This window comes from Euprymna scolopes, chromosome 15, assembly GCF_053919585.1.
Source record: "Euprymna scolopes isolate OS-2025 chromosome 15, ASM5391958v1, whole genome shotgun sequence".
Lineage (NCBI taxonomy): Eukaryota > Metazoa > Mollusca > Cephalopoda > Sepiida > Sepiolidae > Euprymna > Euprymna scolopes.
The window spans coordinates 70,131,350-70,156,299 of NC_136496.1; the positions used below are offsets into that span (position 1 = coordinate 70,131,350).

The 24,950-nt window shown below is 38.3% G+C and overlaps 1 protein-coding gene and 1 pseudogene across 3 annotated transcripts in view; one reads left to right on the forward strand and one right to left on the reverse strand.

Annotated features, from left to right (window-relative positions):
* LOC145293878 (uncharacterized) overlaps positions 1-24,950 on the reverse strand; it is a 119,329-nt gene that overhangs the window by 14,232 nt on the left and 80,147 nt on the right. For 2 of the 3 annotated variants that reach the window (XM_080140632.1, XM_080140633.1), the window contains one exon: positions 11,309-11,339. In XM_080140632.1, the coding sequence (XP_079996758.1) occupies positions 11,309-11,339 (31 nt within the window). Of the gene's footprint in view, positions 1-11,308; positions 11,340-24,950 lie in introns of those variants that run through there. The other variant, XM_080140634.1, reaches the window with a different exon arrangement.
* On the forward strand, positions 10,491-10,607 carry LOC145294277 (5S ribosomal RNA; annotated as a pseudogene).

Consider the following 24,950-nt stretch of genomic DNA (forward strand, 5'->3'; position numbering starts at 1 on the left):
TGGAACGGGAGAGTGCAAGAAACGCTCTACACCGGTCGAAAATGATATTAATAAAAATATACATGCAGAATCTGAAATAATAAACGACACACAATATCGCGAAATTATAGGTATTTAATGACTGCAACCAGGCCCGACATATGCTATACAGTAACAAAACTGTCACAAAAATTATCACGACCGACAATGAAGGATTTAAACAGAGCTAAATAAGTCCTACGTTATTTAAAAGGTACTAAAGAACAGAAGTTAGTATTTAGAAAATCAAAAAATCCCCTAAAATTAGAAGGTATTTTCGGATTCAGACGGGCCAAACGACGAAGATCGCAAGAGTGTATCTGGATATTGTTTCAGACTCTCGGAAAATGGGCCTATTATTTCATGGAAATCTAAAAAGCAACAGATTGTATCTCTCTCTACGTGTGAAGCAGAATTTATCGCGATCACACACACGACCCAGGAAGCACTCTACCTTAAAAATATCCTGAAGACTATTTTAGAGCCAGAATTGATTACAAACCCCGTAGTAATTAATTGTGATAATCAAGCCAGTATAGTCTTAGCACAGAACACGATAATCAACCAAAGATCTAAGCATATAGATATAAAATACCATTTCATAAAAAACGAGATAAAAAAGGAATCCATTATTTTGAATTACATATCATCAAAACAAAATATCGCTTCTTTTTCTCTCTTAGTTTCCCCTCTCTGTCCTGCTCTAAGTAAATCTGACGACCTAGTCCACAAATTCCAAAATTTCATCATGACAAGTTTCAAGAAAAAATACACGATTAAACCCGGTTCTCCAACTTCCAACGTAGACCCCTACTACCATCTCTCCTTCTCCAACATCAGGGGTCTTCGTTCTAACCTTCCAGAGGTTGAAACCCAATTACAGGAGACTAAACCAGATCTTTTATTTTTAAGTGAAACTGGCATTGGACAGGCTATTTCCCTAGATGAGTTTGCAATTACAGGATACTCTAACTTAACTTCTAAATCTGACCCCCAAGATCGCCATGGGCATGGAATATGTGCCTATATTAAAGATAGCTTTCCATGTGGGAGGGACATCTCCAGGGAAGATCCTAACTTACCCTATATGTGCTTCCGGGTTGCTTTAGCTCACACTACTGCATTTATATTTACTCTCTATCGCCCCCACAACAGCGGAGTTACTATCTTTCAAAGCATATCTGAGAAAATTGACCAAGTCCTTTCTACTTATCCTTCAGCTAACATTCACGTATGTGGAGACTTCAATGTTCACAACGTCAAATGGTTGACCCACTCAAACAAGACCGATGATGAGGGGAGGTTCTGTCATGATTTCTCCATTGCCTATGACCTCACTCAGATTGTTCAGGAACCTACCCGTGTGCCCGATAATGACGGCCAGTATGCGAGCCTACTAGACCTTTTTCTCACAACTTGCCCTGAACTATGTTCAGTTTCTGTTCTGTCGCCTCTTGGATCTTCCGACCACTCTGTTGTATCAATTAAGATAAAAATGAAATGTAATAAGTCCCCAGACGTACCTCTTCATCGTACAGTATATCGATACACTAAGGCTGACTGGGATAGCTTCCGTACATTTATATCTGATCTACCTCTGCATTCCATGTTTAAAAAGGATGTGTCCTCTATAGTATTAGACCTGACTGAATGGTTAATTGTAGGTATTGACCATTTCATACCCTCTAAAAAGTTTCAGCAAAAACCTAACAGCCAGCCATGGTTCTCTCCAGAATGTGCTGCTGCCATTGCGCACAGAAATCACTTTTTCCACTGCTTCAAACGTAATAGATGTATGGAAACTAAAGCCGTTTTCAGGACTGCCAGCAACCATTGTAAGAAAGTAATAAGGAACGCAAGAGAGTTGTATGCTCAATCTGTTAAGTCCAAAGTAGCTGAGCAGCGGCTTGGTTCCCACCAGTTTTGGCAAATAGCAAACAGAATCCTGAACAGAAGCGTGTGCTCCATCCCAACTATTATCAATGGACCTGAGGTAATCTCGTCAGCCTCAGACAAAGCCAAACTCTTTGTCAAGAACTTTGCAGCTAATTCTACCCTTTGCGACCAAGACCGCCAACTCCCAATATTTCCTCCTGTATCAGAAAACATGCTATGTGATATACGTATATCTGTACGTGGTGTTGCGAAGCTAATCAAAAACCTTGATTCGAGTAAAGCAACTGGCCCTGACGGTATTCCAATTATAGTACTCAAAAAACTTCAACCTGAACTAGCGCCCATACTTACAAAACTGTTTAAACGTTGTCTTAAGGAGAATAGTTTCCCATCTCCCTGGAAAATCTCATCAGTATGCCCTGTATTTAAGAATTCAGGTGATCGCTCATCCCCCTCTCAGTACAGGCCAATAAGTCTCCTGTGCGTCATGAGTAAGTTGCTAGAATCTGTGTTAAATACAGAAGTAATCAACCATCTCAACAAAAATAACCTTCTTAGTGACACTCAATATGGTTTCCGTTCTGCTAGATCTACAGCAGATGTCCTTACAGTTATATCGCATAGGATTAGCAAATCTCTCGACGGTGGCAATCTTTCTAGGGCAATTGCTCTTGACATATCTAAAGCCTTTGATAGGGTATGGCATAAAGGTTTACTTCATAAGATCGCTAGCTATGGTATAGTTGGAAAAGTCTTCTCAATTATTAAATCATTTCTTTCTGATAGGTTCATAAGAGTAGTAGTTGAGGGGCAAAAATCAGAAGCTCACAGTATTAATGCCGGTGTCCCTCAGGGATCCATCCTGGGCCCAACTCTTTTCCTGATCTACATTAATGATCTTCCAAATCATATCCTTACATCATTTGTAGACATTTATGCTGACGACACTACCATTTATGGTACCACATCTAAGACAGTAAACGACCAAGTTCTCTCCAATTCTCTCTCATCTGATCTTGAGCACGTAGTACAATGGGGAAAGGAGTGGCTGGTTACTTTTAATGCATCTAAAACCAAGCTTCTCTCTTTACATCATCAACATTCTAATCCACATTTGTCATCAATTGAAATGAATGGCTCTCGTCTTCAGGAGGCCTCAAGTTTTGACAAGCTTCTGGGCTTGACCATTACTCCTGATCTTAAATGGAACACGTATATCAAATCTGTTGCCAAGGCCGCTGGAAAAATGGTGGGATCTTTCTATCGATCCGGTAGATATCTCACTGCTGATGCTATTCTCTATCTATATAAGAGCCAGGTACGTCCAAGGATGGAATACTGTTGCCACATCTGGGCAGGAGCTGCTAGAAAGGACTTGTCCTGCCTTGATAGAGTTCAAAATAGACTTCGTAGCCTCGTAGGAGATGTCCTTTTCTCCTCCTTGCAACCTCTATCTCACAGAAGAGATGTTGCGAGTTTGTCTCTGATGTATCGTTATTTTCATGGAAAGTGTTCAACTGAGCTTCAATCTATGGTCCCCCCTCGCCAAACTTTCACAAGAAACACTCATCTAACTGTAAACACTATCAATAATTCCCCCCACTCTTTATCTGTGCCTAAACCTAAACGTAGATTCCATGAACAAAGCTTCTTTCTTAGAACTGCACGCCTGTGGAATTATCTTCCGTTTTCCTGCTTTCCGGCTGACTACAATATGGTTGTGTTCAAGTCTAACGTAAATAAGTTCTTGATGAACCGTTCTATATAAGTTATCAAATTTACCAAATTTTCATTCCTAATGATTACTATATTGTCCAATTTCTACTGTACACTCTTTAACCCTTATCCTTGAGTGGCCTCTGGGCCTTGATAATGTGGTGATGCCTATGTAAAAAAAAAAAAAAGAAAAAAAATGTATTTACGAAACCCGCGACAAGGATAAAGCTACAACGTTTTTTCTCAAAACTTGTTGGGGAATTCGACTGAATAATTTTTTTTTCCTTTCACTGCCCTGTATGTATTTGGATTTCTATATATTAAAAATACAGACCAGCAAAGTTCCACTTATGAGAAAGCTCTTACTTTTTTGCATGAATATCAGCGGAAAACCCTAGGGGTAATGCTCAGAGTATATAGATTTCTATATATCAAAAAAAAAAAAAAAAAATAGTTCTGGACAAGACGTTAAACTGTATCCATTTTATTTGTATTAACACTTTAACCTACTAATGTGTAACTAATACTTTTGCTTAAAAAAAAAAAAAATCTTTGTAATTTTCCTTTTTGACATTTGAACACAATTAAAAATGGCGTCTTTTTAAATCCTAAAATTCTAAGATCCAAATGATTTCAAATTTTTGTTATGTCTAAGTGAATATAAAAATATATATTTATTTTTGAGCAGAACAAACACAAGGGACTTCCCCATTATAAAAAATAGGGAGGATGTTGCAATATTTTGGGATTAATGGGGTAGTTATTTAAATGCTGCCGACATCAGCATTATTTGGCACAAGGCCTGGAGAGTGGGAACCCCGCAGGCTCCACTAAAGGAGGGGTACTCCTGCAATTTTAAAAATTGCCTGAGTAACTCCGTCGGCATTCCCCGGGCGAGGCGCCTCAGGCAGCAAGCAATAAACTTGCCCCACTGGAAAGCCCGATGGCAAGGCCTGGGAGGGTGGACCTCCTAGGTATCACCCAGGCAATGTACCTCAGTCCAACAGGTGCTGGGCCGGTTCCCGGCCCCTCACCTGTTGGGCTGAGTGTCAAGTGACGAGTCCTTGACGTGTACTACCCTGTCTCCCTGCAGCCGAAGCCGCTAGGAGACACATCCCATCACAACAGTGTTGTAATGGGATTAATGGGGTATTTATTTAAATGCTGCCTACATCAGCATTATTTGGCACAAGGCCTGGAAAGTGGGATACCCGCAGGCTCCCCTAAAGGAGGGGCACTCCTGCAATTCTAAAAATGTTGTAATGGGATTAATGGGGTATGATCCCACACAGTCAGACGATTCTATTTATAAACGATGCTGCTAAAAACTGACGAATCAAATTAATTCATGTTCTGCTACCAACCAATCAGAAACCAGAATTGCTTCATAAATATTAAACCTTTTCTGGAGCAATTTCACATGTTCTTTTCCCGGGTTTCGACACGGTAAGAATATTTTGTTCTGTGGAACTGTCTACTACAAACAAGTCACCTCCCAGGACTTGTGTGTAACAGCGAACCCACTGAAACTGTTCTGAAACTCAAAATGGCTTCCACTTCTAGAGACCCGCAAGATCGCCATGGGCATGGAATATGTGCCTATATTAAAGATGCCTTTCCATGTGGCAGGGATATCTCCAGAGAAGATCCTAATTTACCTTATATGTGCACTTGCTTACACCACTGCATTTATATTTGCCCTCTATCGTCCCCACAACAGTGGAGTTACTATCTTTAAGAGTATATCTGAGAAAATTCACCACATCCTGTCTGCTCATCCTTCGGCTAACATTCACATTTGCGGTGACTTCAATATCCATTACATGGAATGGCTAACCCACTCAAATAAGAGATAATGAGGGGAGGTTCTGTCATGATTTTGCCATTGCCTATGACCTCAGATTATTCGTGAGCCCACCCATGTGCCCGATACTACCAGTTAGTATGCAAGCCTTCTAGACCTTTTTCTTCCCCCGAGCTATGTTCATGTTCCATTCTATCTCATCTGGGATCCTCTGACCTCTCCGTTTTATCAGTTAAGATAAAAATGAAATGTAATAAGTCTTCAAACGTATCTCTCCACTGTACTGTATACCGATACTCTATGGCTGACTGAGATAGCTTCCGTACATTCATATCTGATCTACCTCTGTATTCCATGTTTAAAAAGGATGTGTCCTCTATAGCATTAGACCTGACCGAATGTTTAATTGTAGGCATAGACCGATTCATACCATCCAAAAAATTCCAACAAAAACCTAACAGCCAGCCCCAGAATGTGCTGCTGCCATCACACACAGAAATCACTTCTTCCATAGCTGCCAACATAATAGATGCAGGAACCACTGTAAAAAAGTAATAAAAAATGCCAAAGAGCTATATGCTCAGTCTGTTAAATCCAAAGTAGCTGAACAACGGCTTGGTTCCCACCAGTTTTGGCAAATAACAAATAGGATCCTGAACAGAAGCGTGCATTCTATCCCAACAATTATCAATGGACCAGAGGTCATCTCGTCAGCATCAGACAAGGCCAAACTATTTGCCAAGAACTTTGCAGCTAATTCTACCCTATGCGACGAAGGCCATCAACTCCTTGTATTTCCTCCTATAACACACAAGACACTATGCAACATACACATATCTGTGTGTGAGGTCGCCAAACTAATCAAGAACCTTGATTTCAGTAAAGCAACTGACCCTGACGGTATTCCAATTATAGTGTTAAAAAAGCTTCAATCAGAACTTGCTCCCATACTTACAAAACTGTTTAAACGTTGCCTTAAGGAGAAGTGCTTTCCAACACCCTGGAAAACCTCATCAGTATGCCCTGTATTTAAGAATTCAGGTGATAAGTCATCTCCCTCTCAGTACAGACCAATAAGTCTCCTGTGTGTCATGAGTAAGTTGCTGGAATCCATATTAAATAGAGAAGTAGTCAACCATCTCAGCAAAAATAACCTTCTTAGTGACATGCAATATGGTTTCCGTTCTACTAGATCTACAGTAGATGTGCTAACGGTTATATCTCATAGGATTAGCGAATCTCTCGACAAAGGCTTCCTTTCTAGGGCAATTGCTCTTGACATATCAAAGGCCTTCGATAAGATATGGCATAAAGGCCTACTTCACAAGATCTCCAGCTATGGTATAACTGGAAATGTTTTCTCGATCATTAGATCATTTCTCTCTGATAGGCTCATAAGAGTAGTGGTTGATGGACAAAAATCAGAGGCCTGCAGTATTAATGCTGGAGTCCCTCAGGGGTCCATCCTGGGCCCAATTCTCTTCCTGATCTACATCAATGATCTCTCAAAACACATACTTAAATCATCCATAGACATCTATGATGATGACACGACCAACTATGGCAACACATCAAAGGCCGTAAATGACACAGTTCTCTCTAATTCTCTCTCCTCTGATCTTGAGCACGTGGTACAGTGGGGGAAGAGGTGGCTTGTTACATTTAATGCATCTAAAACCAAGCTTTTATCTTTACATCAACACTCTGATCCCCATCTGGTATCAATTGAAATGGATGGCTCTTGTCTAAGGGAGGTCCCATGTTTTGATAAGCTTCTGGGTTTGACCTTTACTCCTGATCTGAAATGGAACAAAGATGGAGTACTGCTGCCACATCTGGGCAGGAGCTGCTAAAAACAGCATATTCTGCCTTAACAGAGTACAAAATAGATTTTGTGGCTTAGTGGGGGATGCTCTTTTCTCTTCCCTGCAACCTCTCTCCCACAGGAGTGACCTTGCGAGCCTATCTTTGTTTTATCGTTATTTCCATGGCAAGTGCTCGTCTGAACTCAATCTCTGGTTCCCTCTCGCCAATCTTTCATGATAAACACCCGTCTAGCTGAAACCACTGTCAATAATTTTCCCCACTCTTTATCTGTGCCTAAATCAAAACGAAGATTCCATGAACAAAGCTTCTTTCTTAGAAATGCATGCCTGTGGAACTCTCTACCGCTTGCCTGTTTCCCACCTGATTTCAACTTCAATGTCTTCAAGTCCAACATAAACAAATTCCTGATGAACCGCCCTCGTAAGTAATGACACTTTATCAAATCTCCAATACTAACGAATACTACAACACTATCCCATTGATTACTATACACGCACTAACCCTTATTCCCCAGTGGCTTCTTGGCCTTAATAAGTGGTGACCTCCATGTAAAAAAAAAAACCTTCTTCGCAGCAGCCTTTGCAGTATCCTCTATGTATTTGATCCAGTTCATATTGCCTGCAAATGTTAGGCCAAGGAGTTTGGAGGTAAAATTCTCAGGTAAGGTGCTATTTGTCATGAATATAGGGGGTTGGAGAGGCATCTTGTAATTTTTTTTGTCATTTATTCACTATATATATATATAATTATTTTTTTACTAGAATAATTAAATACCTACAGACACTAGTGTTTCATCCTTTCTGGAATCTTCAGTGCAGGGTGTCATGATTAACACCAGTCGACAGATTCGAACTCGGCAACACAGGCCATCTCTGGCTCGATTAGCGAAGACCGTATCCATTCAGCTACCATTAACTATGTGAAATAACGTTGAATTTAAACATTTTAATATTAAATGTTCTTTACGTCAGTCAGACAGTGATCTAATCTTTATACGATGATCTATGCATATATATATATATATATATATATATATATATATATATACACACTAGGAAAAGTACCCGTCGTTGACTGGGTTCAAAAACAGCCTACAGAAAATGGACTCTGATTTATGAAAGTATGATAGGTTATGAAAAGGAAGGGTTGTAAATTTGGGTTGAATTTGGGGGTATCAAAACCAAAGCAAAATATGATGAAAGTAAAAATAAAATAGATAAACTCCATAATTTATTATACCATACCTGTTCACACTGAAACACTTATCACAATATTCTGTGGATCTATATTAAAAAACCTTGTTAAACTTTGTGACATATTTCCATTCTATGGAGGTCAGGTGCGAACGAACACTCCATAATTTTATTATACGATATTTCTTCAAACTGAAACATAATTATCAAAGTATACTTACGCAGATAGATATGAAAAGTCTTTATTAAAGTTTGTGTCTATTTCCATTCTATGGAGGCCAGGCGCGAACGCAGACCCCACAATTTTAATGAACCACCGTTCTGCCAGCTCAAACATACCCATTCCTGTGTCTCGATACATCTTCTTTCATTATATGTAATCAGTTTTTTAAAATAGTCAACCATATAGGAGCCCATTCGTGATCAGACACACACATACACATACACACACACACACCCATTCAGCTTTATATTATAAGAAGATATATATATATATATATATATATATATATATGTATATTATGTGTGTGTGAGTGAGTGTGTGTTTATGTATGTATTGTGTATGTATATTATAAAAAAATCGTATTCCTGTTTGTTTGGTCACAATGTATGTCATTGAAGTGAGTGTTCCTAATGATGGCGGTCTTAACAGAGCTGAAAGAGAGAAACAGACCAAATACCAAGGTCTCATGTATGATATGAAAAGAAACTGGAACCTAAAGGGGATATCGATCATACCAGTTATCATAGGTGCCACAGGACTTATGAAGAAGAACCTGAAGTCCTACCTTACTAATATTCCTGGTGAACCAAGTGCAAAAGAGATTCAGACAATTGCACTTAAGGGAACAGCTAGGATACTAAAAAGAGCTCTCGGTTGGTTTCAATAAAAAAGCGGGGCAATGTTGGCAGCTGGTTTGGCTGCCCCATACCCGGCATTACAATCTTCAAAGGAAGAAAAATAAAAAAATAAAAAAATAAAAAATATCATAGTAGATGGCAGCATCATAGCAAAAAAGGCATAGCTTTAAAAAGAAGGGGGACAAAATGAAAGTAATATTTCCGGGCAACGCCGGATAGATTATCTAATGTATATGCTGGGATACGACATTAAAAATTAGTAACAAAATACAGTACATTATATAATACACATGTATATTATAAATAACACCGTAAGGCGAGGCAAATGCAATAACCAGGGCCTGGGAAAAAACGTATCCCGGGATTCTACTGAATAACCTTGTTCTTTTCTCTTCTGTCGAGAAGCATTATGCTTCGAAATAGTATGGTCTAAAGAGTTTTATTCATAATTTATATGTTTTTCATTATCAATTTGATAATTAAATAAATTTTATTTAACTTTAAAATGTCATCAATTATTTCTTATATTGAATGTTGCACATTCATGTAGAGCTTTCTGTATCTTGATAGGTCATTGTATAAAGGTTATTTTTTGTCTTTAGAAAGCTCTCTCTCTCTCTCTCTCTCTCTCTATATATATATATATATATATATATATATATATATATATATTGTTTAGCTGTGGAATTTATTATATACAATCTCTCACATTCTGAAAATCCTATCATAAGTTGCTCGCTTGGTTAGCATTGCTGGATGGCATCGTCCTTTCGAGTTAAAACTCTTATTTGTGAGACATTGGCTTGGGGTTATTAGCTGGTTGCATGACCGCGTCCCTTGTTGAGACAAAGTAGGTTCATTTCACAGTCGGATTTCTGCGCGGTTTGCTTGATCTGTGTTGGTTAATAGAAATTCTTGTGTGCAGGGTGTTTGCTCAGTTGGTAGAGTGCTTGCCTTGCATGCAAGAGGCTTGGGTTTCGAATCCTGTGTTCGGATGTGTCTAACTGATGAGCCCAAATGAGGGCGAAACTCGAGTCTTGGACTTCCGGTTCTTTGCTGCCATGGCTCTTGTGGGCTGTGACATTGTTTGGCTGTGGAATTTATTATATATATATATATATATATATATATATATATATATATATATATATATATATATATATATATATATATATATATACGGCATAATCGCGTTGACACACTGGTTCTTGTCAGATCACTGAAGTTAAGCAATGTTGAGCCTGATTAGTATCAGATGGGTGACCATATGGGAATTCTAGGTGCTGTATGTGCTCTCAGCTTATCTCTGCGTTTATTTCCAGTCGTCCTGTACTTCACTTGCCACTGGTATTTAATAATGTCGTCTCAGGAGAGGTGTGGTTGGAGATTGTGCACCTCCTGCCACAAAAATCTCATGCGTAAGCAACCCTTCGTGGGTATCCATTGTCTGTCCAACACTGAAGGAGCCTGCTGCTTTTGCTTTTTGATATATATATATATATATATATACAGCTATGGGTTCAATAGAATTATACTTGCGATAATATTCCCTATTGTTTAATTGTTTATAATGGATTATTCGAATCTTCTGCTTTATCGTTAGTTTTATTACATTTTGGCTTTGGCTGTTAATAAACAGAGATGGTAATGGAAACGAGAGTCATATGAATTATATAAATTCAATAACATATAGTGAGACAGTTTCAGAGTAATATACATAAGCTTACTAATAGTTTGGTGACTTTGAGGCTAAATTGCAAATTGCGAGTTATTGGATCAATCAAAAGGAATTTTTTTCAAACCTAACTCAGTCCCTATACCAAGGAATATTTAAACATGTATTTTGTGCAATTAAACACATTTAAGAAGAAAGCTTTAGGGAAACAAACGTGATATGATAATCAAACTAACTAATTTCCAAACACAATTCATTAAATTAATCAATCAGTAGTAGTAGTAGTGGTAGTAATATTTCAAACTGGATTGCACTCACCTTCAATTTCATGTTTAGTTAGTGTGTTTGCCTGAAACATAAAGAAAAAAATGCTTATATGTTTTTGTTTTCACTATTATTTCTCTTTCTGTTATAATTGATTACATATATTCATTTCTTATCTTGTTCTATTATATAAAAGTCAGTTGTCTATGCGTTTGTTAGTTTGGATGTCCAGCTAAAACTTAAAAAATACACAACAAACCTCTTCAAAGTTTTGGGGTATTTTTTTTATCCGTGTAAACTTGGAAAAATAATATTTAAAATTTTAAAAAAAGAAAGAGACTCATTTCTTGGGGATCAGATGGGGATTTATTTCATTTAATGTTCTCAATTATGTTCTTATATATTAATGTAGTCCAGGAAACTCCAAATATAAATTCATCGCTTCTTAGGTAGTGTTGTTTATCTACAAAGAAATGAGCGAGAGAAGTTTTGTGTTACTAGTGCTCTGGAAACATCTTTGATTTTATTTGGTGCACTTGGTTATGCTCTAAAGGCCTCCTGAGTTTTATTTTTTCTCTTTTCACTTAAAAAAAGGGAATTTCTCGGGGGGGGGGGGTAGAAACTTCGCAATATTTAACACTTAGTTTTTTCGTGGCCCAGGGCAATGCCTGGTTGTCCAGGAAAGTTGTTATTTCTGTCTGTCTGACCAAACTCTAAAACTACCAAAGATAAATTTGTAAATCGTGCATTTTAGTTTGATCTCAAACAGGTTATCGTCAAATAAGTTAATTGTAATATCCATATATTTGGAGTGAGTACTGACAAAATTGGTGATTGTGGACTCAGAAAAAATATTTTCATTCAGCATAAAATGGAAAAATAACAAAGAAAATATTTAAAAAAAACCTTCGATCTAGCAATATATATATTACTGGTCTGCAAATACAAACAGTATAAAATGAATAAAAGTATGATTTATAATAAAAATAATTTTTTTTTTTTTTTTACATTTTCACCCCAAACAATGCACATTGCCACTATGATGTAGGGGAATACTATCAAGGATATAAGCATCAGGGGTACTATGTAGGGAGTTGGGCAGCAAGATGTCAGTTCACGTTACACCGGAACTTCTGCATGTCAGTACAGTTGGGGAAGCAGGGACCCGGAAAGAAATTCCAAAGTGTAGCAGTTCTGAGGAAGAAACTACTGGAATAGAAGCCTCTCTTACATCTAGGGATCTCAACTGTGAAGGGGTGGGATATAGCTGCTTGTCGGGTTTGTTAGAGATATTTATGTCGAGGGGGTACAAGTGATTGCAGTTCGTCAGAGCACTCACTGTTAAAGTACTTGTCGAACAGGTAGAGGGATGTAACATTTCGTCGATGGGACAGAGGCCGAAGCTTAGATGATAGTTCAGGACCTATCAGATTGGCGACTCTCTTCTGAACCTTGTCTAGGAACGACAGACTAGCGGCAGATGCACCAGCCCAAATATGACAAAAATACTCCATACATGAGCGAATGGTAGCCTTATAGAGGTACAGGATACTTTCGGGCGTTAGATATAAAGGAAAATATAAACAATTTGTAATAAATAACTTGTTAAAAATAATAATTAAAATTCACAAACTAGTTTTATTAGAAATGCAATTCTGCTATTTTTAGTTTCTAGGCTTTGAGTGTTTTGCGTGACGATACTTACATATGCACACATACTCAAACTCACACACGTGCTCATTCACACACACACACACACACACACACACACACACAGACAAACACACATGCTCAAACTTACACACGTGCTCATTCATACACCTTCAAACACACACACACACAAACACACACGCGCACACACACACACACACTCATACACGTATCTAAAAGTCCTTGTCTAAAAGTTTTCTAAATTTTACTCTGTAGTTGAAGTTAATCTATAATATAAATCTCACCTGTCTGTTTAAATGTATGTATGTATGTATGCATGCATGTATGTATGTATGTATGTATGTATGTATGTATGTATGTATGTATGCCTTAAATTTTCAACAGAGGTGATGGATTTTCACGAGTTTCATATCGTTTTGAAGCTCGACCCTTCGGACGACAAATATCAATGAATTGGCTAAAAACATTAATTCCTTCACCCTCAACTGGGCACTTTTCTACAGGAGGTTTGTTTTTTCATATGCTTTTCCTCCTTTCCGGTATGGGTTTGAGCCTGCCCGCCTACTACGACTTATTTTTTTTTTCTTTCAACATACACCTCCAAACACTCAGGCAACGCCGTGCACCCAGGGTAGTGTTTTATAAAATATAAAATTATTATTTAGAAAAAGGGGAATGTTCTCTTTTTTTATCAATTTGTTCTAGATTGTTATGGAGCATTCTACCGGATTCCAGACTTTTATGTTCTGTCTCAGACAACCCAACAGAGAGATCTTCTTTTAAAGATTGTTCTTTTTTTATATAGGCATCACCACTTATCAAGGCCAAGAGGCCACTCGAGGATAAGGGTTAAAGAGTGTACATTAGAAATTGACAATATAGTAATCGTTAGTAATGGAAATTTGGTACGGCTCCTCAAAAACTTGTTTACGTTAGACTTGAAGACAACGATATTGTAGTCAGCTGAAAAGCAGGGAAAAATCCCATAGGCATGCAGTTCTAAGAAAGAAGCTTTGTTCATGGAATCTACGTTTAGGTTTAGGCACAGATAAAGAGTGGGGGAAATTATTGATAGTGTTTTCTGCTAGACAGGTGTTTCTTGTGAAAGTTTGATGAGGGGGGAACCATAGATTGGAGCTCAGTCGAGCACTTGCCATGAAAATAATGATAAAGCAGAGACAAACACGCAACATCTCTTCTGTGAAAAAGAGGTTCTGGGGAAGAGAAAAGGACACCTTCTACGAGGTTACGAAGTCCTTTCCAGCAGTTCCTTCCCAGATGTGGTAACAGTACTTCATCCTTGGACGTACCTGGCTCTTATATAGATAGAGAATTGCATCAGAAGTGAGATATCTACGGGATCGATAGAAGGATCCCACCATTTTTCCAGCAGCCTTGGCAACGGATTTAATGTATGCGTTTCATTTAAGATCAGGAATAAAGGTCAAGCCCAGAAGCTTGTCAAAACATGAGGCCTCCCCAAGATGAAAGCTATTCATTTCAGTTGATGATGTAAAGATAAAAGCTTGGTTTTAGATGCATTAAAAGTAACAAGCCACCTCTTTCCCCATTGTACCACTTGCTCAAGATCAGAGGAGAGAGAATCAGAGAGAACTTGGTCATTTACGGTCTTAGATGTGTTGCCATAGATAGTAGTGTCATCAGCATAAATGTCTATGGATGATATAAGGATGTGATTTGGAAGACCATTAATGTAGATCAGGAAGAGATTTGGGCCCAGGATGGACCCCTGAGGAACTTCAGCATTAATACTGCGGGCCTCTGATTTCTGCCCATCAACCACTACTCTTATGAGCCTATCAGAGAGAAATGATTTAATAATTGAGAAGACATATCCAGCTATACCATAACTGGAGATCTTGTGAAGTAAACCTTTATGGCATACTCTATAAAAGGCCTTTGATATGTCAAGAGCAATTGCCCTAGAAAGGAAGCCTTTGTCGAGAGATTCGCTAATCCTATGAGATATAACCATTAGCACATCTACTGTAGATCTAGTAGAACGGAAACCATATTGCATGTCACTAAGAAGGTTATTTCTGCCGAGATGGTTGATTACTTCTCTATTTAACATGGATTCCAGCAACTTACTCATAACGCACAGGAGACTTATTGGCCTGTACTGAGAGGGAGATGACTTATCACCTGAATTCTTAAATACTGGGCATACTGATGAGATTTTCCAGGGTGATGGGAAGCAATTCTCCTTAAGACAACGTTTAAACAGTTTTGTAAGTATGGGTGCTAGTTCTGGTTGAAGTCTTTTGAATACTATAATTGGAATACCGTCAGGGCCAGTTGCTTTATTGGAATCAAGGTTTTTGATTAGCTTGGCAATATCACATACAGATATTGGTATATCACATAGTGTGTTTTCTGAGAGAGGAGGAAATATTGGGGGGTAGCGGCCTTGGTCTCAAAGGTAGAAGTAGCTGCAAAGAGTTTGGCTTTGTCTGATGCTGACGAGATTAACTCAGGTCCATTGATGATAGTTGGGATAGAGCACACGCTTCTGTTCAGGATTCTGTTTGCTATTTGCCAAAACTGGTGGGTACGAAGCTGCTGCTCAGCTACTTTGGACTTGACGGACTGAGCATACAACTCTTGCGTTCTTTATTACTTTTTTACAGTGGTTGCTGGCAGTCCTGAAAGCTGCTTTCCGTCCCTCTAAGTGCAATTGATTGTAACTCTCTTGCACTTGGTTCACCGGGTATATTTACCAGGTAGATTTTTTTTAGATTCTTTTTTTTATTAGTCCGGTTACTCCTATAATTACTAGAATGATGGAGATTTTCATAAGATTTCAGTTTCTTTTCATGTTGTACATAAGACCTTGGTATTTCGTCATCTTTTCTCTCTCAGTATACTGGGAGAGAACTTCAATACCTACTAGATACTATACTCGAGTGACTAAGGTTTCTCTGTACAGGGTTTTATCAGCACAACCTGGTATGAGAAAACTTTTCTGTACAAGTATACTCTGACTAACTGCTCAACATCAGATAGTATTCATGGCCCAACTATTATCTCTTTGGTATAACCAGCCCACACTAACTTTTATGAGGAATGGTGTACCTTCTCCAAGTGATGTAACTGAAGTAACAGCACGAAGCTGGATACTCCACCAGACTAGATGAATTTTTGTCCTGGAATCCAGTAAGTCAAAGAGACCACAAGAGAGATATACTCTAACATATTTAAATTGTCAATTGGGGGAGAAGGAAATAATGTTCTCTACTAATTCACTGCTTGAGAGGTACAGGGGAAAATTAATGGAATATTCTATGAATAGCTATGTATCCTATATAAAGGTCAAGTGTTAACCCCTGTAAAAAAGGGGGCCTCTTGATTTCTGAGAACTTCGACTGAAATAAAATGAAACACAAAGAATGCTATTTTAAATTTATTTCTGTGGCGTCATTATTATCAGCGTATTAAAGATGCAAGAGGAAGATCTTTGTGACACCATCGACCCCCTACAAGTTAACGTCCGCATCTACATCTGCTGTCGAAGCTGTGTTCGTCAGTCAGTTGATCAATTCATCCCCCATCTCCTCCAAACCACGATATGTCTTCCATTGTCTCCAACTCGCAACTGTCCTTAACTGTCCACTACTGACAACCGTCGCAAATGCTAGACTGTCTGCAATCGGTCCTAACTGTCATAAAACACAATGCCAAGTACATGCAAACTAATCCTAAATATATCTCAAATCCTTTTGTTTTTGTTCACAGCAACACTTTGACCAATAATCCCATGTCAGCTTCGTTTTATGTACCTTTATGAACAACTTCCCATCCCTTGTTCTGCCCTTTCTTTCTTTTGTCAGACCTCCTTTTCTTTTCTTTGCCAATTCCCTACACTTTCGAGGAAAACAAGTTGAGGAATGACACAAAATTGACAACTAAAGAATGGAAGAATATGGATAAACGTTATAATGCAAGACACTAGTCAGTGCTGTCCGAATGAGTTCGAAATAAGAAATTATTGGTAAAGCATATTAACAATTCTTGTTTCTAAAACATAGAGAGATCATTTTAAGTGACCCGACCTCTTACAAAACAACTAATGCTTTGAAAAAAAGTTTTGATCTATTTTTAATTCTATAAAATAACATCGAGGACTTTTAAGTTTATTTTTGTCCTTGAGAAGCACGGACACGAGTCAAACAGGTTGTTGGTGTTCTTGTTTATGACCAAAAGCATTTTAAAGTTAAAAAATAAAATAGGAAATGCATTTGTTATGACAAAAGGGCGAATTAGTTTTTGCTATTTACGTTTATGTAGCGAGGGTTGCAGGCTTCACATGCAATTTAATAGGGACAATTTCTTGCAATACTCGAAATAACAAAACATGATAACCCAAACATTCTTTCAAACTTAAACAAAAAAAGAAAACGCGATTTCTAAGTTAAGCTTGATATCCCAACAAAAAATGATATTTAAAAAATAAAATAATTTTTTTTTTTTGCATGGCATGTGAAAGTTCCATTATTGATTAATAAAATAAAAAGTTTTAATTTACTAGCTGCCCCGACCCGCCATTTCTTGTATTAACACATTGGTATTTATATCAGTATTTCCCATCAAAATAATTGTATTTGTTAATCACTCGTATGGTTTTTGCGGATTTTTTAAAACTCTTCTTCACCCTTGGGCGTAAGGAGCTGCTATGGGGTAAACCATTAAAACCTTTACAAACCACCGATTGTCATGATGATAGCACCCTTCCCAAGAATCCAACGTTTAAACTTCTAAACCTCATATTCTCAGGCAATATTGTGAGTAGGAGAGGATTTATAGAACTCTGAATGCAACTGTTAAAAAAATTACATTTACCTAATATAAAAAATTCGGTACTGCTTCCCTTGCAGAACGATGGGTTCAGCGTAACCACAGCTTGTAAAATGGTCATCAAGTAGTTCTGTCTTTCAAAAAATTGACGGTAACAACCAATTAAATTGACACGAAGTTAAGGCTTTATACTCAGCTGAAACCAAAAGCTTTTTTAACATTGCACGGTCACAAAAGGGGGTCAAATTATTAGCTTTTAAGTTCTTCCTTTTTTCTTACACGAACACTGAGTAGGGGGTGGAAGGGAAAGGTGTCGTGTGCAAGTTTAACTGTATCAAGGCAAGGCTTCCTTCAGTCTTGACAGACTATGGATACCAACTGTAAAGGTGCCTGCGTGTGAAATTTTTGTGGCAAGAGTTGCGCAATCTCCAACCACCCCTTTCCTGAGTCGACATTGTTCAATACCAGTGACAAGTGGAGGTTCAAGACGATTAGAAACAATGCAGAGATAAGCGGAAAGCACATACAGCGCTTAGAATTCCAAAATGGTTACCCATCTGGTACTAGCCAGGCTCAACATTGCTTAACTTCGGTGAACTGACAAGAACCAGTGTGTCAATGTGATTATGTTGTACCCAGTGTAACGGTGTAGCGTAACGGTGTAATTTCTAATGATATGAAGTGGAATAAGAATGGAGAAGATCCCTAATTGGGGTTTCACAACAGAATTTCTTTTTATGCCTTGTGTATATAAAATGACAATACGATCAAAATAAAAAAATGGCAATAAAATGACAATAGATCAAGAGCTACAAAGAGACTTTCGGATTTTGAATAAATGAGTTAAGATACCTTATCCTTCTTAGATAAGAGAAAAATCCAGGTTGTCATCGATGGTCGTACATCTAAACAATATGATATAAATACGGGAGTGCCACAGGGGTCTACCCTTGGACCTCTATTATTCCTGATATTCATAAATGACCTCCCTGACAAAATCGTCTGGGAGATGGGTATATATGCTGATGACACCACGCTCTATAACCGACACAACAGGAAAAAAAATGAACACATATCTAGAGAAATGGCAGAAACACTAGAGGACGACTTCCAATCTGTAGTGGAATGGGGACAAAAATGGATGGTCACATTCAACGCTGCCAAGACTAAACTTGTTTCCTTCAATAACTACAAGAAACCTTCTCTACCACCAATAGCAATGGCCAATGGCTTTATCTGAAAGTGCATCTTTTAAACTCCTTGGCCTAAAGTTCCCAGGAAACATGAGTTGGAAAAATTACATTGAGAGCATTGCCAGGACTGCACCGAAAAAGGTAGGTTCTCTCTACCGTGCTAGAAAGCTACTAATGCCCAAAAGTATCCTGTACCTCTACAAGGCCACCATTCGCCCATGTATGGAGTATTGTTGTCATATTTGGCCTGGTGCATCTGCTACTAGTCTCTCACTCCTAGACAGGGTTCAAAAGAGAGTCGCCAACCTAACAGGTCCTGAACTGTCATCTAAACTTCAGCTTCTGTCTCATCGATGAAATGTAGTATCTCTCTGCCTGTTCTACAAGTATTTTAATGGTGAATGCTCTGACGAACTGCAAGCACTTGTACCCCCTCGACATAAATACCTCCAACAAACCCGACAAGCAGCTAATTTCCACCCCTTCACAGTTGAGATCCCTAGATGTAAGAGAGCCTTCTACTCCAGTAGTTTCTTCCCCAGAACCGCTGGATTTTGGAATTCCTTTCCGAGTTCCTGCTTCCTCAACTGTACTGACATGCAGAAGTTCCAGTGTAACGTGAACCGACATCTTGCTGCCCAACTCCCTACATAGTACCCCTGTAGCTTATATCCCTGATAGTAGCCCCCTAAAGCAAAGTGGCAATGTGCCTTGTTTGGGGTGAAATTGTAAGAAAAAAAAAAAAGGATACATCTTTCTTCTTGAAGACTTATTTTTATTTTTGTTTACTGTTACGGAAGCGTAATGGTCTACTGCGATAAGAATCTTTATTTATAGGCGCAAGCTGGTTTGAAATGTGAGCAGTGTGATCGTTGTCCACATTACATTTAATTTTTTTAATGTTAGTGCAGCCGTGGAAACAGGGAGCAGAGATATAATTTTAACGATCCATGGAAACAAACTGTTATAGTAAAAATTTACGGATCTCTATAATGAAGGGATTTGCTGCTCATTGGGTAGGTTGTGAGTATTTATATTGAAAAGACACGAGTGCAAAATTTTTTATCGGAGCTCATTCTGTAGAAGTACTTGTAAACTAAACAAATAGAAACAATACTGCGGCGATGGGACGGATGTTGGAGCTTGACAGACAGTGTGGTGCTTATTAAGTTATAAATTATCTTTTGAACACAGTCCAAGATGAAGAAATTAATGATTGGTACACCCGACCAGATTTAGCAACAACAATATTCCACGCATATGCGAATAGTGTTTTTATAGAGATATGGGATGTTGACAGGTGCAAAAAGTTTTCTAGCTCGGTAGAGGGAGCCTACATTCTTTGTGATAGACTCGTTTCCCCTTCGTTCACTCACATTTAAAATTTATTTACAAAAATAAAAGAAACAAGTTATGTCGCTGATATATAAAACGATTCTTTGATCATGTGTACGATATTTCTTCTTCTTCTTCTTCTTCTTCTTCTTCTTATTATTATTATTATTATTATTATTATTATTATTATTTATATATTAATACGATAGCGTGTGTGTTCTTTTGTATGTCACGCTTATATCCGCGTCGTTTAATTGTTATGTTCTTCTATTTCTTATTATAAATAATTTATCAAGAATTCTTCATAAGTTTTTATTTCGGTTTCGATTACAGCTAATGCACCCAAGTCATATGGATATATATTTTTTTATAATTGAAATCGCAACTTTATAATATATAAAAATCGATAGAACATTATAATAATATATACGAAATCTGCAAGAATGAAAATATCATATTTAAGCGTACTTTACGATCGGGCTTTACCAGGCGTTCGTGCTAGCTTAGAAAATACTTTTACAGTTTTAACAAAAAAAGCTACAATAATATCAGAACGTCTCCATTTACACTGAACATCTACAGAATGTCAACAATATATTACATATGAATGAGTCCTTTATGGAATTTCCACAAGTCCCGCTAGTTATTATTATTATTATTATTATTATTATTATTATTATTATTCATCGAGCAGTTAAGTATATCGGTTGAAAGAGGAGAAAAGCATTCCGATGTTCTAATTAGAATAATAGAGATAAATACACAAACAGAAAGTCGAGAAGAAAAAAAGAAACAGAAATTTGAATAATGAATTCCATTTGCTTATTAATTACTTCAATGAGGTTTTAAGTTTTATTTTTCAAGGATACTGTTATTTAAAGCAACGTCGACTCAAAACAAAGCCAAACGCGTGCATGCGTAATTTGTTATGAAGATGGCAGCCAATACAATCGCATGGAACTGTTTGCAGGCGCTACCACATATCCAGGTAAGAGGTGCCGTCAGTCTGTTCGCCTTCAGTCTAAAACAACATTTCCATCGCCAAACGGCTAGATTAAATGAACGCATCTTAGTTTATTCCAAGCTCCTCATGAAAGAGGTTCCGTCCGTCTCTTGGTCTGTCATGTATAAATTTAAAACAGCATTTTACTTGGTCTGACACGTTTAAATTCTGAACTGTGCCTGTTGTCAACAAGATGAAAGAACAGACTATGATAGTGTTGCGGGACTAACGCGGGTCGATGTTTATCCCGCAAATTAAAAAAAAATAATAAAAGTAAAAATCAAGTGTAAAATGGAGTTGAAACAATCAAGCAAAGATGACTGAGACGAATGGATAAATTAAATACAAAATTTACTTAGCGGATAGATAGAAAAGGGTAAAAATAAAAGGCTCATTAGGGTTGCAAGTCCGTATCCACGTGGTGGGAATTAATTGTCGGGTGTACGTGTGTTTAACGTCCCGAGGATGGGTCGATTTTCATATCTACGTCATGGTGCTCAAAGGTCGACTCTTGTTTAAGCGCAAAAATGCCCTTTTTATACCTCTCCGAGCGGCTCCAGAGAACATAAGCTCCTGCTGATATTTTGGCGTTTTGGAAATTTGTAAACGAAATTATATTCTAAATTTTCTCATTGGCTGGTTGTGTCACATGATGGTGCTTCCAACTACGTCCGCCAAAAATATGTTCTTTTTACTCTTGTTATTTTGAGCAAAGTGTGTGGGCGTATTTGAATTTGAGAGAATATGTTTTTTCTCAAAATGCGCGGGGAAAAATGGAATGAATAATGTTTGGTTATTTGCGCGCGCGTGTGTGTATGTGTGTGTGCGCACGCACGCGCGTACGTGAGTGACTGTACAAATACTTCCCCCAGATTGAAAAAAAGATATAAAACTATTTTTTTCTCTCTTTTTTTAATATGTCAAAATATGTTGAAGCTTCCTGTAGGCAAGGAAGGGTGTAAGAAAATGGCCGGCATGGCAAAACATAAGCTACGATGTGAGCGCATCACAACAGGACCCTCTCCCTGGATAATTGATCTTATTCAATTAATAATGTTTTTGTGTCTTTGCAGGGTTGGTTGAGAATGATTGGTGAGTGCAAGTGGGTCTGCACAATTGTTGGTTAGTTGCAAGTGAGTCTGCAGAGTGTGTGGTCTGGTTGAAAGTGATGTGTGAGTGCAAGTGAGTCTGCACCATTGTTCGTTGGTCTGCAAGTGAGTCTGCACCATTGTTCGTTGGTCTGCAAGTTAGTCTGCACCATTGTTCGTTGGTCTGCAAGTTAGTCTGCACCATTGTTCGTTGGTCTGCAAGTTAGTCTGCACCATTGTTCGTTGGTCTGCAAGTTAGTCTGCACCATTGTTCGTTGGTCTGCAAGTTAGTCTGCACCATTGTTCGTTGGTCTGCAAGTGAGTCTGCACCATTGTTCGTTGGTCTGCAAGTTAGTCTGCACCATTGTTCGTTGGTCTGCAAGTGAGTCTGCACCATTGTTCGTTGGTCTGCAAGTTAGTCTGCACCATTGTTCGTTGGTCTGCAAGTGAGTCTGCACTATTGTTCGTTGGTCTGCAAGTGAGTCGGCACCATTGTTCGTTGGTCTGCAAGTGAGTCTGCGCCATTGTTCATTAGTCTGCAAGTGAGTCTACAGAGTGATGAGGTTGAAGTCGATTGCACGCGAGGGCTTGCAAGCGAGTCTACAGAGCCAGTACAAATGAGTCTGTACCGAGGTTGGTGTGCATCGTTCGTGTTGATTGGATGCGTCGGTTGAAATCAACGAACGACCAGTCGTGGAGTTTGTCCGTGTGCATAGAGCAACTAACTCGTTTTTTGAACTGGTGACTTCTTCATAACGTCCAGTTGAGTTTTTACTGTGCACGTCGCAGCTAACTCAAACTGGTATGAGTTCAATGTCGGTTGTAATTGAAACGCGCGGATTTTGTGCGCGTGGCGAAAATCCATGGTTCAGATTTGTTGAATTCAGTCGGATGAGGTTTGAAAAGTATTGCTTGCAGAGCTTGACTTTTTACGACCTGTATGAAGTCAAGAACTCGATGTTGATTCATGTTGAGAGACGTCGGTAATAATTCGTCGTCATTCCTTGATTTGGCTGCAATCTGCTAGAGATCGGCGGTATCGATGGCTTGAATGGCATCGTGTAAGCATGCGTGTAGTTTATCGGCATTGTGGGAGAAATGCGATGTAGTCGTGCTTATGCCTGCGTGAAAACGTATCGCGATCATTTCCGAATCCGAGGTGCAAGTAATGATAAGTTCGCTCTTGTTGAATGACCGCTGCAATGTAGGTAGAAATCTGTCAATTCGCGGTTTGTCCAACGTATTGGGAGGTCCATGTGTGTTTTGGGGGCGAATTGGCTGTCGTTCGGTGTTTGATTATTAGAAAACCATGTTGTTTAATCTTCGAATTTTTGAGCGATTAATCGCAAAAAATTGGTAATTTTGAGAGACCATGTCGTTATTTCTTAAGAAAGTCCGAAGTTGAGAGGCGCCGAGGGAAACGATAAGCCGCTAAAATCCATATGTGCCAGGTTCGAGTGTGCCAGTCTTTCATAACGTCTGTTTATTATTGCTGCGTGTTCTATCATAGTTTGACAAAGCGGAGTCACCACCTGTTGCGGGACTAACGGGTGTCGAGGTTTGAGCACTATGGCGTAGATATCAACATCGACCCGTCCTCGGGACGTTAAACACGCGTACGCCCGACAATTAATTCCCCCACGTGGATACGGACTTGCAACCCTAATAGACCTTTTATTTTTACCCTTTTCTATCTCTCCGCTAAGTAAGCGATGGACTTTTTATATTGTTTATTTCTTCGTAAAAAGACTGGTTATTTTCTAACCAAGAACTTTCACTTTTCTACATCTTTTCATTCAATCACCTCAGTCGCAGGAAGAGACTTTCAATTAAGAAGAAACTTTCTTATCTTCTCTTTTCATTCATTTACATTTGTTTTAAAAATAAATTTTGTATTTAATTTATTCATTCGTCTCAGTCATCTTTGCTTGATTTTTTCAACTCCATTTCACACTTGATTTTTATTTTTATTATTTTGAGTTTGCGGGATTAACATCGACTACCGTTAGTCCCGCAACAAGTGGTGATCATGAAACACAATAACTGCCAATTTATCCTAGAGAAACACAGAAGTCCGGCGACAGGACGCAATTGTCCAATACCAGCGGAATATGAGACATCATTAATAGAAACAGCAGAATTTTTTGCTGAAAAATCGTTTTCTTTGGCTCAATTTTCTTCCGTTTTATTTTGCTTTGTTCTGGATTTGGTTTGGTTTTAAAACAATATTTTCGCTATTATTGCATTAACAAAAATAGCGACAAATAATGTTTTAAAACCAAACCTTACTTTGGTCGGGGTGAAAGCCGAGATACGAAACAGATATATCGACAAAACTCGGGTTAGAATAAATCATATTGAAGGTTGTGTTCTTAATATCATTTTATAGCATGAATTGAATGAGTGACCAGAATCAGTCGATAAAACATTACTGACAATAAATATATTTCCCCCATCCGTTAAGTGTCTTGGCACAAATTGGATATTTTTGTGTGATCAGTGATAGGATTGAACTTTGGTGTGAAGAGGTAATATCATTCGAGGAACGACATGCCTTGAGCAATAATTTTCTTATGTATTAGTCATGGCGG